Genomic DNA, 15,412 nt, shown 5'->3' with positions numbered 1-15,412 from the left:
AAAAATACGGTTTCCCCTTTGGACATGTCATGAAATTCTGTTGGCACATTAAAGATAAGATAAGATAACATAAAACATGTTTGCTAAGTACTATGTCTAGTTAATAATATGCAAATAAATAGCAATGATGTCAATGCCTGGAGCTTAGCACAGAGAAAGTGGAGCTAGAGACAAAGAAAAGATCACTAAGGATAGTATGGGGAGTAAGAAATAATTCAGAACCCTCACTCATTTAAGAGATAGATAGAAAAAGACAACTGTGACATCTAGTTTGTTTATTATCCTTCATTACTCATAAATCACCCAGTTTTTTAAATTATCTGTGAGTACATATCCCTACTTTAAGTAGTACTGATCTGATGCAGTTCATTCTCTCACTTGAGTATTGTAATATGCATCCTTAATTTTATGAATGTTTTAATTCTTCTAATTAAATAGTTTAGGTTTCTTTTTCTCATTACTAAAATTTGTTAAACCACAGTCATGTATATTTTATTTTTATTTTTTAATTTTTATGCTCTCAGGGTGTACAAGTACAGATTTCTTTTTTTTTTTTTTTTTTTTTTTGAAATGGAGTTTTGCTCTTGTTGCCCAGGCTGGAATGCAATGGCATGATCTCAGCTCACTGCAACTTCTGCCTTCCGGATTTAAGTAATTCTCCTGCCTCAGCCTCCCAAGTAGCTGGGATTACAGGCTTGTACCACCACGCCTGACTAATTTTCTATTTTTTTTTTTTTTTTTTGTAGAGACAGGGTTTCACCATGTTGGTCAGGCTGGTCTTGAACTCCTGACTTCAGGTGATCCACCCTCCTCGGCCTCTTAAAGTGCTGGGATTATAGGCGTAAGCCACCACGCCTGGCCACAAGTACAGATTTCTTACATGCATGTGTTGCACAGTGGTGAAGTCTGGCTTCTTCATGTACCCATCACCCAAATGGTGAGCATTGTACCCAATAGGTATTTTTTCAACCTTCACCCCCTTACCACTCTTCTACCTTTTATAGTCTCCACTGTCTGTTATTCCACTCTGTCTGTCCATGCAGCCTTTGTCATTTATAAGTAAAAACATGTGGTATTTGGTTTTCTGTTTCTGAGTTATTTCATTTAGGATAATGACCTCCAGTTTCATCCGTGTTGCTGCAAAAGACATCTCATTCTATTTTATGGCTGAGTAGTATTGTTAGGGGTGGCGTATATCCCGGTAACTGGTGGCAAATCCGTATGGGTCTGCAGCAACCTCAATTCTTGCCTCCTCAGAAGAAAGAATTCAACTGAGGCGCATAAGGCTGAAAAAGAGACCAAGGCCAGTTTCAGAGCAGGAGTGGAAGTTTATTAAAAAGCTTTAAAGCAGGAAAGTACACTTGGAAGAGACTCAAGCGGGCATCTTGGAGGTCAAGTGCAGGGTTTGACCTTTTGGCTTCAGGTTTTACATTGCTGACATACTTCGGGCATTTTGCGTCCCTCTTCCCGTGATTCTTCCCTTGGCGTGAGCTGCTTGCATGCGAGGTGACCTGCTAGCACTTAGGAGATGAGCATGTGCGGTGTGTTTACTGGAGTTGTAGACATGTTCACCGGAGTTGTAGATATGTTCACCTTAGGCGTTCTTCCCTTTTGTGGTGGACTACCCCGGGAAAGTCATACTCCGTCATTTTTGCCTTTTAATGCGCATGCTTGAGCTCACTCGCCCAATTCCTGAGATCTTATTGGAAGCTGCCAGTTAACAGTTTCATTGGGAAACTGCTGCTCTCTCCCTAGCATCGACTGCGACCAGTTATCATTTTAGAGAGGCAGTGTGACAACTGCTGGACCATCACCTGATGGTCCCTGGACATTCTTGGTGGATTGGGGGAGCCTCTCCTGCCCTGCTCCTGCCTGGTTAACTATCTACTGTTAACAGTATTCTGTGGTATTTATACTACATTTTCTTTATCCAGTCATCTGTTGATGGACACTTGAGGTGATGCCATATCTTTGGTATTGTGAATACTGCTATGATAAACATATGTGTGCAGGTATCTTTTTTATGTAATTATTTCTTTCCCTTTCAGTGTAACCAAGTAGTGGGATTGCTGGATTGAATGGTAGTTCTATTTCTAGTTCTTTGAAAAATCTCCATACTGTTTTCTATATGGATAACAGAATAAATTAGTACAAATTTACTTTGTGCTAATTATAAAATATTTATATTTTATATAAATTTATTCCCACAAACAGTGTATAAGCATTCCTCATTTACATTTTAAAGAGAGAAAAGTGGCATTGTTATACCACTGTTAAATATTTTTACTTATGCAAGTTAAACCCTGCTGTTCAGCTACAACCATGTAGAGCCTGTAGACCAGGTTAAAAGATTTAGTTCTTTTTCTCAAGAGCAATGAGGAACCACTGAAAAGTTTTTATTATTTATTTATTTATTTATTTATCTATTTATTTATTTTTGAGACGGAGTTTCGCTCTGTCACCCAGGCTGGAGTGCAGTGGCGCGAGCTCGGCTCTCTGCAACCTCCGCCTCCCACATTCACGCCATTCTCCTGCCTCAGCCTCCTGAGTAGCTGGAACTACAGATGCCCGCCATCATTTCCGGCTTTTTTTTTTTTTTTTTTTGTATTTTTTAGTAGAGACAGGATTTCACCGTGTTAGTCAGGATGGTCTCGATCTCCTGACCTCATGATCCGCCCACCTCAGCCTCCCAAAGTGCTGGGATTACAGGCCTGAGCCACCGCGCCTGGCCTGAAAAGTTTTAAGTAGGAAAATGAGATGATCAAGTTTGCATTTTGAAAATGTTACTACTAAATTGAAGGAGGAGGATTAGGGTGGATGCAAAGAAATGAGAGAAAATTACAGTCATTTAGGTAAGAGTTTTGTGTTTTTTGTTTGTTTGTTTGTTTTGAGACGGAATCTCGCTCTGTCGCCCAGACTAGAGTGCAGTGGCGTGATCTCGACTCACTGCAACCTCTACCTTCTGGGTTCACACCATTCTCCTGCCTCAGCCCCCCGAGTAGCGGGGACTACAGGCGCCTGCCACCACGCCCAGCTAATTTTTTTGTATTTTTAGTAGAGATGGGGTTTCACCGTGTTAGCCAGGATGGTCTTGATCTCCTGACCTCTGCCTGCCTTGGCCTCCTAAAGTGTTGGGATTACAGGTGTGAGCCACCGTGCCCGGCCAGGTAATAGTTTTTAGTAGTATGACTAGTGGAATGACATTAGCATGGAGGGAAGTAATCACATTCCACAAATACTTCGATACTTTGATAATACATTTCACAGGATTAGAAGGATGGGAAGAGAGGTAGATTGGGGGGGTGTGTGTGTGTGAGAGAGAGAGACAGAGAGAGCGATATTAGGTATAAATTCTGGCTTTCTGAAAACTGAAAGAGGACCACATTTGGTGGAAAAAAATAATGAGTTACCGAGTTTCATCTTGGGCATGTTGGCCCTGAAGCATCCTTATTCTTCTGTATTTAGTACTAGTAAAACCTAAAAGCAGCATGAAAAGTCCATGGTGAGGGGGTATAGCTAAGTAAAGTATGTTCATAAATTTTCTAGAATATTATTCAGCCTTAAACACGTTGGGTACAAAACTATAAAGCATGTTAGATTAAGTGAAAAAAGTAGGATACCAAATCCAATAATCACCGAAAACATAGAAAAAGTACTGAACAGAAATAGAGCAAACTTTACACAATGATTATTTGAGGATTGTGGGTGAATTTTTTAAAATTTAAATTTTCCATCTTGTAAAAATACCAATCTTAGAAATTAAAAATTGTAATATCAGGTTTGTTTCGTACATCATTGATTTATAATGGTTTAAATGGTTGCTTCTCTAAACTGACTTAATAGTAATTACTTCAGGTAAAATGAATTCTTTTTTAAACGTGACTTTCTAGTTAGTTCTAAAGTTGAGTGGAGGTGAATTCTTAGTTATACAGCGTAAGCAATTTTTACAGCTGTGTTAATCAGTAGTCAGTGCTGATCATCTCCCCCATAGTTGTCTCTGCTAGCTTTTCCATCTGTCAGCTGTAAGCAATGCAGAAGCATTGAAAACATTTTCCTTCGCCGTAACACGCTAAAATTCTCATAGAATGTCCATAAACATTAAGTACATTTTGTGAGTGATGAATAATGTTAAAGAACTAGCTATGTGTTTTAATATATAAAATTAGACTTTGTGTAAATTGACTATACTTTTAATCATGGATTTTCTCTAAGATAATGTGCTAAGAAGATATCTAAACAATTCAACACCTGATATTTTGGTCGTACTTTAGGGAATTGTTTTAATAAATAAACGTTATTTAATTTTAATTTATGTACAATGAAATGCACCCATTTGTTTATTTATTTTATTGAATTATTTTTGAGCCAGGTTCTCGTTCTGTTCCCCAGGCTGGAGTACAGTGGCACAATCATGGCTCAATGCATCCTTGAGCTCTTGGGGTCAAGGGATCCTCCCGCCTCAGCCTCCCAAGTAGCTAGGACTACCAGTGCATATCACCACACCCAGCTAATTTTTTATTGTTTTTTGTAGAGCTGAGGTATTGCTTTATTGCTCCTGCTTGTCTCAAACTCCTCACCTCAAAGCCATCCTGCCACCTCGGCCTCCCAAAGCATGAGGATTACAGAAGCAATTGACTGTGCCAAGCCCATTTACTTATTTTAGTGACTTTTTACAGCTGTATATACTCATGCAGCCACCACCACAATCAAGATATAAAACACTTCTGTCACCATAAAGTGTTTCCTGGTACTCAAGTTTCCTGGCCCCAAGCACCTAACCTCTCCTTTCTGTCACTAGTGATTAAGTTTGCTTTCTATAGAATATCATGTAACTGCAATTTTGCCATACGTACTTTTTTGTATCTGGCTTTTTTCACTTAGCATAATTTTTTTTTGAGATTTATCCATGTTGTTGCATGTATAGTCAGTCCTCTGTATTAGCATGTACCACATCCTTGGATACAGAGGGCAAAATGTAAGGTACTAAGCATCTTTGGATTTTGGTATCCATGGGGTATCCTAGATATCCCATCCTGGATGTCCTTCGTAGCCAATCCCCTGTGGATACCAAGAAACTACTGTAAATTAGTAGTTTATTTCTTTTTATTGCTGAATAGTAATCCATTTATGAATCTATCATTTGTTTTCTCCATTCAGCAAGCAGTTGATGGACATTTTACTTGTTTTCAGTTTTTGGCTATGAAAACAAAAGCTGTCATAAACCTTCTGTATAAATCTATGCAAACATGTATTTTCAACTCTCATGGGTGAATACCCAAGAGTAGAATTGCTGGATCCTATAATAAGTGTATGTTTAACTTTTTTGGAAACTGCCAAACTGTTTTTGTTTTGTTTTGTTCTGATTTGTTTGAGATGGAGTCTTGCTCTGTAACCCAGGCTGGAGTGCAGTGGCGTGATCTCAGCTCACTGCAACCTCCGCTTCCCAGGTTCAAGCGATTCACCTGCCTCGGCCTCCCGAGTACCTGGGATTATAGGCATGCACCACCATGCCCAAGTAATTTTTGTGTTTTTAGTAGAGACGGGGTTTCGCCGTGTTGTCCAGGCTGGTCTCAAACTCCTGACCTCAAGCAATCTGCTTGCCTCAGCCTCCCAAAGCGTGGGGATTACAGACATGAGCCACCACATCTGGCCTGCCGAACTGTTTTCTAATGTAGTTACAATGTTTTGCAATGCCACTAGCAATGTTGGAGCATTTTATTTGCTCCATATACTTGTCAGCTAAACATCTTTTAATATGTTTTTTGGCTATTCATGTATCTTTTTTTGTAAAGGATGTGTTCACATCTTTTGCTTATTTTTATGTTGTCCAGTTTGTGTTCTTATTGCATTATGAAGGTTGCTAAAATATATACTGGATACCAGTCCTCTACTGTAGATATGTATTGCAAATATTTTCTATCTGTAGTTTGCCTTTTTTAAAACTTCCTGTTAGCTGTCTTTTCAAAGGCAAATTGTAAAAATTTTTATGAAGTTTAATTTATTCATTTTTTTTCTCCAGTTCATGCTTTCATGTCCTAAGAAATGTTTGCCTACTCCAAGGTTGTGAAGAAGGCATTTTCTTCTAATAGTTTTAATTATTTCAGCTTTTTAAAGTCTGTGATCCATTTCAAGCTAGTATTTATTACTAGTTCAAGAGATAAGATGGAGGTTTTTGCTGTTTTTTGATTGAGTATCCTATGAGGCAAGATTGAAGTTTTTATTGCTTTTTGTTGTTTAAATATGGATATTCAGTTATTGCAGGACCATTTGTTACAAAAAATTATTTCTCCACCTTTATCAAAAACCAATTGTATGGATTTATTTCTGGACTCTATTCTTTCCCACTGATCTATATTTCTGTCCTTTTGCTAATTCCACATTACCTTGATGGCTGTAGCTTTATAGTAAGTCTTGAAATAAAATAGTAAATCTTCCAACTGTGTTCTTTGTTCAAATTTCTTTGACTGTTGTATTAGTCCCTTCTCGCACTGCTCTAAAGAAATACTTGAGACTGGGTAATTTGTAAGGAAAACAGGTTTAATTGGCTGATGGTTCTGCAGGCTGTACAGGAATCATGGCTGGGTTAGGAAACTTACAATCATGGCCAAAGGCAAAGGGGAGGCAGGCACATCTCACATGGCAGGAGCAGGAGGAAGAGAAAGAGTAGGGAGGTGCTACACACTTCTAAACAACCAGACCTCATGATAACTCACTATCATGAGAACAGCACCAAAGGGAAATCCACTCCCATGAACCAATCACTTCCCACCAGGTCCCAGCTCCAACACCGGGGACTACAATTTAACATGAGATTTGGGCAGGGACACAGACCCAAACCATATTAACTGTATTCTATGACCTTGGATTTCTTTGTAAGTTTTAGAATTACCTTGTCAATTTCTCCAAAAAGCTTACTGGGATTTTTATTGGGATTCCATTAAATCTACAAATCAATTTGAAGATTTGAGTCTTCTATCCCATGAACATGATATATCTCTCCATTTATTTAGGTCTTCTGTACTCTCAGAATGTTTTGTACTTTTCAATGTAGAACTAATTCTTATACATATTTTGTTGAATTTATCCAAAATATTTAATTGCAAGTGAGATTTCTAAAATTTCAGTTCCTATTATTTGTTACTATTATGTAGAAGTACAATTAATGTATTAGTATAGTATAATTAGTATAGTATTAATATAGTATAATTCTTTAAATACTATAAAGCCAAATCCAGGAATATGATCTATATTAGTATATAAAATATATTAATGCAATATAATTATAGAATAATTATAATTCTATATATTATAGTAATGACAATATAATTATAATTATTATATTGCATCTCTATATAATTATATAATACAATATAATTATATTGTATTATATATTTATATGATTATAATCTATCATGTATAATTACCATAATTTTGTTTTAAATGCGATAAAACCAAAGTCAGTAATATTACATAGCTAAGACCTTCCATACAATATTGATTAGAAGTAGTGAAAGTAAATATACCTCCATTTTTCCCAATCTCAGAAGAAAAGCATTGCATCTTACCATTACATATGATGATATCTATAGGTTTTTTGTAGATCCCATGTGTCAAGTTGAAGATGTAATATTACTGGATTTGGTTTTACAGTATTTAAAACCAAATTGTACTAATTATATGTAATATAAATATATATTCTATTACTGGATTTGGTTTTATGATATTTAAAGAACTATTTTATATTTTTGTGAGGTATATTAGTCTGTAGCTTTCTGTTTCTGTGGTATCTTGGTCTAGTTTTGGTATTGGGGTAATACTGGCCTCATAAAATGAGTTTAGAAGTGTTTCATCCTTTCCTCTTTTCTGAAAGAGTACATGTAGGATTGGTATAATGACTTCCTAAAATTTGATAATGATGTGTAGTTTTGTAAAACTCTTTGATTTTGATGTTAGAGTAATAATGGACCTATAAAGTAGGAATTGTTTCCTTTTCCTTTTTGCTGAGTTTAAGTACTGGTATTGTTTTTTCCTTAAAATGTTTAAATTTACTAGTGAAGTTCCCTATACCTGAAGTCTGTATATATGTGCAGGGGGTAATTTTGTGGATATCAAAGTGATATAGTAGTTGGAGAATGATGTCTGGAGCCAGAAAGTCTGTTAAAAGTACTTAGTTCTCATTGACTCTCTTTACAAGTCTTAGCTTATCTAACTGTGCCTCAGGAATACACAATTATTGTTCCACCTCATATAATTGTTTTAAGGGAAAAAAATATAAAAACATATGAGTGTGCTTGCTATTTGATACCCATTTGATTCTTTTCTTGCTATATGTTTCTAACTGCAACTTTTCCTTTTTTACAGAGGAGGATAAATATAATATTTACTCACCTTTGCTCTTCAAGTGTTTCCTGGCAGAAGGAATTGTCAATGGGCATACTTTGTTGGTTGCATCTGCTAAAGAGGATCCTGCCAACATTTTACAGGTATAGAATATATGAACTTAATATTGCATTTTGAATGGTAAACAAGATATATGTTTGTATATATACAAACTATATTTAAATGCATTAACGGGATTATACATTTTTTTAAATCTCAGTAAAAAGTATCAAATTTATTTGAACATAGAGTTATATTTTAAAGTAATGTTCTTGAACAATTTTTTAAAACTTCATATGAGAGGTGGGGAAACATTAAGCTAATAAAAACTGACACTAAGTAAAATTACTGGACCAGGCATTCACAAAAGTCATGCTTAATAGCAAAAATTCTAGTTTACACTTCTTATCGAAGAAAGGGGAAAATATCCTTTAATTTTTTTGCTTCTAATTATAACATCTTCATTTTGACTACTACTATGGCAAAGCAAATTTTCCAAAGTCTAAGTTTTCTATACTGCTAACAAAGTATGGGTTAACTGTTGCTCTTAAGAAGCCTTTAAAAGAAACTTGGAATTCGAATTTTCAGCCTGAAACTGTTATATAAAGTATAGGAAATCACTACTATATGAGTTAAAGCAAATAATGGAATAAAAACAAAAGGCACATCTATATAATCAGCAAATTGGCTGATAAAACATTTTAAATATTTTACATTTCTACTTAGCACAAGCAAAAATAAACTGATTCCAAGGCACTACAATATTTGCCATTTTTACTGCAAGCTTTAGGCAATTTTTTTTTCTTTTAATTTTGAAGAGATGAGGTCTCACTATGTTGCCAGGCTGGTCTTGAATTCCTGGCCTCAAGGGGTTCTCCTACCTGGGCCTCCCAAAGTTCTGGGCTTACAGGTATGAGCCACCACATCCAGCCTAGTGCAAGCTTTAATCATAGTTTCATTCTAAATGTATCTAAGGAAATTAAAATGTTCATACATTAAAAAATTATTATATCTGATAGGTAATACTCTACACTGTCATGATAATAAGAGAACTCTGGAAAACATTACATGAAGCAAAACAATTGCAGATTGTTTGGTAATTATATTACCAATATGCCAGAGGTATAAATCAGAAGAGTCAGATACTAGAAGTACACATTGATTAATACTAGTTTTCTTGGAGAATGCTACAAATGATTCTCTTCCATGATAAAATATGTCATTAATGTACTGAATCTTTAAGCCAAAGCACACTTTTTTCCTCAGAGAGGACACTTTTTTAACTTTTAGAATTCTTAGTTTCTTTGTCCATAACAGAATCCTAATTTAAGCCATTATTTGAATAGAGTTAATAATCTAAAGTCATTTTTCCATAGGATATTTTAATTTTAGTACATAGTTTGCAAAATGGCAAATTAGTCATTTATAAGGAATTTGTAACATAATAAATACTAATTCATAATACCTGTGAACAAAAGCCAACAAACTTCTTTGCCTTAGTATAAAAGTTACAATAATGCTGAGGTCAAAACTAACATAATTCGTTCATATGATTCAGATTTTGCTTGTTAAATAATACTACTATAAAATCCAAAGCAGAAACCTGTATATAATTGATTTTCCTCTGATTGTAGGGCTTATTTTTTTTTAATCACTTTTTTAGTTGTTTACTTTTTACGATATTTTTTGGTGTTTTCTTTTGCTCTTTTTCCTGCCTTTTATCATCTTGGCCAACTTCCGGACAGTGCTACACTTGCTAGGAGCAGTGGAGTAAAGGCCAAAACCATTGTTGTAAGTAAGCTATACAGGTTCTTCATGGCATATTCCACAATATACTGAGACTAAGATTTTATATGAAACATCTATATAGCCATTATAGGAAAATTTTGCCAACCAGAAGCAGAAATACCTATATATGCTTTTTAAAATAAAGTGTTTTATTTTTATTTTTTCCTCTTTCAACCCAGGTAGCTGATGTTAAAAATTTTCAGTTTGCTTTAGAGAATACTTTAATTTCAAAACTAATCCCTGACATCTTTCTTAGGGGTGCCTTGAATTTGTACAAGTTAGTATTAAAAATCTCAGTGTACTTTATGTATCCTTCTTTAGATGATGTGAGGGAGTTTGAAGCTGTAAAAGAAATAATACCTTTTCATCAAGCTTTCATAAAATAGTCATTTATGGAAGTAATTGTGTGTTGCAAAGACTTAGTCATACAACAATTTTATGGTGTAGGAGAATAAAATATAAAACTATAGTTAAAAACAAAACAGACTCTTAAAAAGTACACCATGTCTGACCCAGTTGCATATGTCTGACCAAGACAGATTAATAAAGTCCAGATTTCTCCTCATGCCTGAAACAGCTGGAAAAAAAAAAAAAAGCAGCACAGAATATAAGAAATAGCAGTTTTCAAAACACTTGGCATCAGATAATAAAAGTGATTCCTAGATATACAAAACAAAGAAGGCAAACCCTATAACTTCCCTACCTTACTGAGTACAGTGTTTCTGAGCCACAGTGCCAAGAAGAGAAACACAAGATAAGATGACCTTCAGGCGGCACAGCTAGAAACACAACGAGGTCAAGGAAATTCTGTTTATAAATCAGAGTACCTGAATGGGAAGTACCTGAATACATCAAGTGAGTTAGAGATCTGCATAGGGTCTCCCTCTAGTCTTCAGTTGAGTGCTCACCTGTACATGTACATGAGGAAATGGCCTGAGGCTAGAAAAGGAACTACCTGACAATATTAGAAGTAACAATCCCCAGGGCCAACAGTAATTCCTGCTCCCACATGCCAGAGTGAAAAACTTCATGATTCATGAGATGTCAGGTGGGGTATTTAGAAGAGTTTTGCATTGGTAAAGAGCAAAATTATCCCCAGTTTATAAAACACTGCTCTGGTCCTGTCCAATGAGGCTTATAAACAAGGTCTGAAGTAACCAGCTGTTTTCAAGTAACTTAACTGTGTCCCAGTCCAAAGCTCAAAGTACGGTAATATTAAAGTGGCCAGCACTCAACAGGATAAAATATTCTGTGTCTGGTTTCCAATTAAAACATAGTAGACATGCAAAAAATAAGAAAATATAATTTTAATAAGGAGAAAAGTCAAAGCAAAAAAGAAATGTCATGATAGAATTAGCAGATGAAAACATAAGTTTTATCATAAGTATATTCTAAATATTCAATAAGCTAGAAGGAAGATTAAACATGTTAAATGGAAACATGGAAGATGTAAATATAAATACATGTTAAACTTCTAGAGATGAAAACTACAGTGACTGCAATGAAAAATACAGTTGAGGTGCAAAGTGGATTAGACACTGAAAAAGAAAAGGCTAGTAAATTTGAAGACATGGCATTTAAAATTATACAAGATGAAACCTGCAAAATAGACTGGGGAAAGAAAAGGATGTTTGCATTAGTGAGCTATAAGATAACTTAAGGGTCTCTAACAGATTGGACTCTGTGAAGGGAGAAGGAGTGGTACAGAACAAATATTTGAAGAAATAAAGAATGAAAGTATTCCAGAAATAATGAAAAATATACCACAATTCTAAGGTGTCTGGCAAACGCCAAGTTTTAAAAGTCCTGAAGAAAACAACATCAATGCACATCATAATCAAATTTCTTGAAACAAGTGATAAAGAGAAAATCTTGAAAGTGACCAGAGATAAAAGCACATTACATAGATAGAACCAAAGATAAGAATGACAGCTGACTTTTAGTTTTAGGCAATACAAACCAGAAAACAAGGAGGAAGTCTTTAAAATGCTAAAAAATAAAAATAAAAACATGCTATCAATTCAGAATTCTATACTCAGCAAACATCTTTCATAAACAAAGATTTTGCAATTTTAAAAGGTTGTTTTTTATGAAAGCAAAGACTTTCTCAAATGCTAAAATCCAAAAGAAGTCACAACCACCAGACTTGCATTGTAAGAAATACTAAATAAAGTTTTTCACAAAAAAAATCAAAATAATACCAAATGAATATTTGGATCTAAACAAAGATATCAGAAGGACTGGAAATAAGTAAATATATAATACTTTTATTTAAGTGAATATAAAATACTTTTTTTCTCATTTTGTAAAGATAAAGTCATTAATGGTGAGAAGGAGAGAATAAAGGAAAAATGCAGAATTTGGAGCATGATGGATATATTTTTTGTCTTGATTATATTATTGGCTTCCAAAGTATATGTGAAGGGACTTCAAAACGTTTGTGGAAAAATGGAATTAAAACATAAAACCGTAAACATTATTTCAAAACATAAGCTCCATCAAGTTCAAGACACTTTTGTGAGTGAGGATACCAGCCATTTAGTCGATTCTTAAAGAACTGAGGGTCCTGGGAATTTAACCAGGTCAGTAGTCTTTTTTACTTTAACTGAAGAAAAATGGTGACATTTACAGATATTTTTTTAAGATTGGGAAATAAAAAGAAGTTGGAAAGAGCCAAATCAGTACTGTAAGATGGACACATAATGATTTCCCATCGAAACTCTTGCAAAAATACCCTTGTTAGATGAGAGTCATAAGCAGGAGCTTGTCGTGGTGGAAAATGACTCACTGGTGAAGATTTCCCAGACATTTTTTCTGCCAAATCTTTGGATATATTTCTCAAAACAGTCATAATAAGCAGATGTTGTTCTTTGGCCCTCCAAAAAGTCAACAAACAAAATGCCTTCAGCATCCCAAAAAGTTGTTGTCATGACCTCTGCTCTTGACTTGTCCCCTTGTGCTTTCACTTCATCACTTCGACCTCTTGCTAGCCATTGCTTTGACTGTGCTTTTTCTTCAGGATCATACTGGTAAAACCATGTTGCATTGCCTGTCATAATTTGTTGAAAATGCTTCAGGATCATGATCGCACTTGTTTAAAATTTCCATTGAAAGCTCTGCTCTTTGCAGCTGATTTTGGCATAACAGTTTTGGCACCCATAGAGTGGAAAGTTTGCTCAACTTTAATTTTTTAGTCAGAATTGTGTCAGCTGAACCAATTGAAACGTCTGTGGTATTGGCTATTGTTCTGCTGTTAATCATTAGTCCTCTTCAATTAGGGCATGAACAAGATGAGTTTTTTCCCTGCAAATTGATGTGGATGGTCTGCAGCTGCAGCCTTCATCTTCAACATCATTTCATCCTTTCTTAAAATTAGTTATCCATTTGTAAAGTGCTGATTTCTTTGGGGCATTGTCCCCATAAACTATTCTCAGAGCATCGATGATTTTACCATTCTTCAACCCAAGCTTTACCATAAATCTGATGTTTTTTCTTACTTCAATTTTAGCAGAATTCACATTCTCTAATGGGTCTCTTTCTAAACTGCTAACTGTTCTTCTTAGTGCCTCAAACTAGATCTTGTTAAGGCAAATTAGTATGAGTTTATTTTGGTGCAGAAAAGTTTTGGAAGTTATGCATAGTTTTTTTCACAATACGCTTTTACCGTAAACTTTTTAAAGACTCCTTGTACCTCTGTAGAATATTACCAAATTATATGCATTAAGTATGGGCAATTTGTTATGTGTCTGTTATACCTGAATAAAGCTATTTCTAAGAAAAGTGGAATTTCAGTTAGTAAATTCATGTTCAAGTACAAGTTCTGCTGTTTTTTAAATAATTTCAGCAACTTGCTTGTACATTACCTCCTCTTTTATGAAATAAGGGTAACACTTATTGACCTTGTGAAAGTCTTTTCAAAATTTATTATCACCCTAATTTTATAAGTAAGAGATATGAGACTAGGTTGACACAGATTTCTAACCTAGTAACAAAAGTAATAGTAATCAAACTTCCCTTTACTTTGGTTTCCCTAGCAATTCTGATATAAGTAAAATGTGAGATATTTTATTTAGAGGACTCTATGTCACTGTGGTCATCTCTTAGGCCTCATCTAATTTGGCTCATCAACAGCACTTGATATCATTGATCACTCGTTCTTTCCTGATATGCTTTCTTCCTTTCAGGATACTACACTTTCTTGGTGTTCTCCTCTCTCTAACTGGCCACTTTTTCTTATTCTTCTTTGCTATTTCTTACTTATTTACTCAAACTTTTAATAGACGTGTCTTAGGACTCAGACCTTAGGACTCCTCTGTTTCTGTTCTCTCACTGATCACGTCTGCCCCAAGGATGTCAATACTATGTATATGCTGATGACTTTCAAATTTATAATCTAGTTGGACCTATCCTGAGCTGCTACTGCGTTCTGTACGTCTAACTCCTACAATTGTATATCCAGCTCCCTGCAGTACATATTAATTTAGTCTGTTGGAGATATCTCAAACATAACATGTTCAAAACCAAACTCCTGAACTGCTCTCCCCAAGCCTGTTCCTTTTTCAGCCTTTCCCATCTCAATTAATGCCAACTCATATCTTCTGTTTGCTCAAGCCTAAACCAAGAATTCATCCTTATCTTTTTCTCCTATACTCTCCTTCAATTTCTCAGGAAATAGAAATATATTACTTTGAACATAAATTATTTATTGCTTGGCCTCCTTGTTTCTACCTTTGCTTCTCTTCAGTCTGATCTCACCAAAATATTCAGTGAGCCTCTTCAGATGTAAGTCAGATCATGTCACTCATCTAAACTCAAAACTCTCCAGAAGACAAAGGCCACAGTCCTTATAGTGACTTTCAAGGCCCTAGCTAATATTCTGTTACCTCCCCTTTACCTGTCTGACCTCATTACTTAATATCTCCCCCTGATTTTATTCTGTTTATATGAACTACCTTGCTTGCTAGGCATGCTCCAAAATTAGGGCCATTGGATTTGTTGTTCCCTTTGCTAAGAACTTTTTTGCTTCTCTCAGACTTTGCTCAAATGTTGCCATCTCAGCAGGGCCTAACCTAACTACCCTAATAAATGTTACAACTTCCTACTCCCACTCCCCAGGCCTCCTAATCCTGTTAGCTGCCTTATTTTTCTCCACAGCCTTACTGTCACCTGGTATGCTTTATAATTTACTTCTGTATTTGTTTATTGTGTTTCTTCTGTACAAGTCTTTTCTGTTTTATTCATTGCT

The 15,412-nt window shown here is 35.2% G+C and overlaps 1 protein-coding gene across 4 annotated transcripts in view; it reads left to right on the top strand.

The window, feature by feature from the left end:
- The window catches only part of ELP4 (elongator acetyltransferase complex subunit 4), a 258,974-nt gene that overhangs the window by 23,773 nt on the left and 219,789 nt on the right, over window positions 1–15,412 (top strand). For all 4 annotated transcript variants that reach the window (XM_005578322.4, XM_005578321.4, XM_074014000.1 and 1 more), the window contains exon 3: window positions 8,362–8,483. In XM_005578322.4, the coding sequence (XP_005578379.3) occupies window positions 8,362–8,483 (122 nt within the window). The remainder of the gene's footprint in view (window positions 1–8,361; window positions 8,484–15,412) is intronic.

This window comes from Macaca fascicularis, chromosome 14, assembly GCF_037993035.2.
Source record: "Macaca fascicularis isolate 582-1 chromosome 14, T2T-MFA8v1.1".
In the NCBI taxonomy this organism is placed as follows: domain Eukaryota; kingdom Metazoa; phylum Chordata; class Mammalia; order Primates; family Cercopithecidae; genus Macaca; species Macaca fascicularis.
This window is presented reverse-complemented; position numbering and strand designations above follow the sequence as displayed.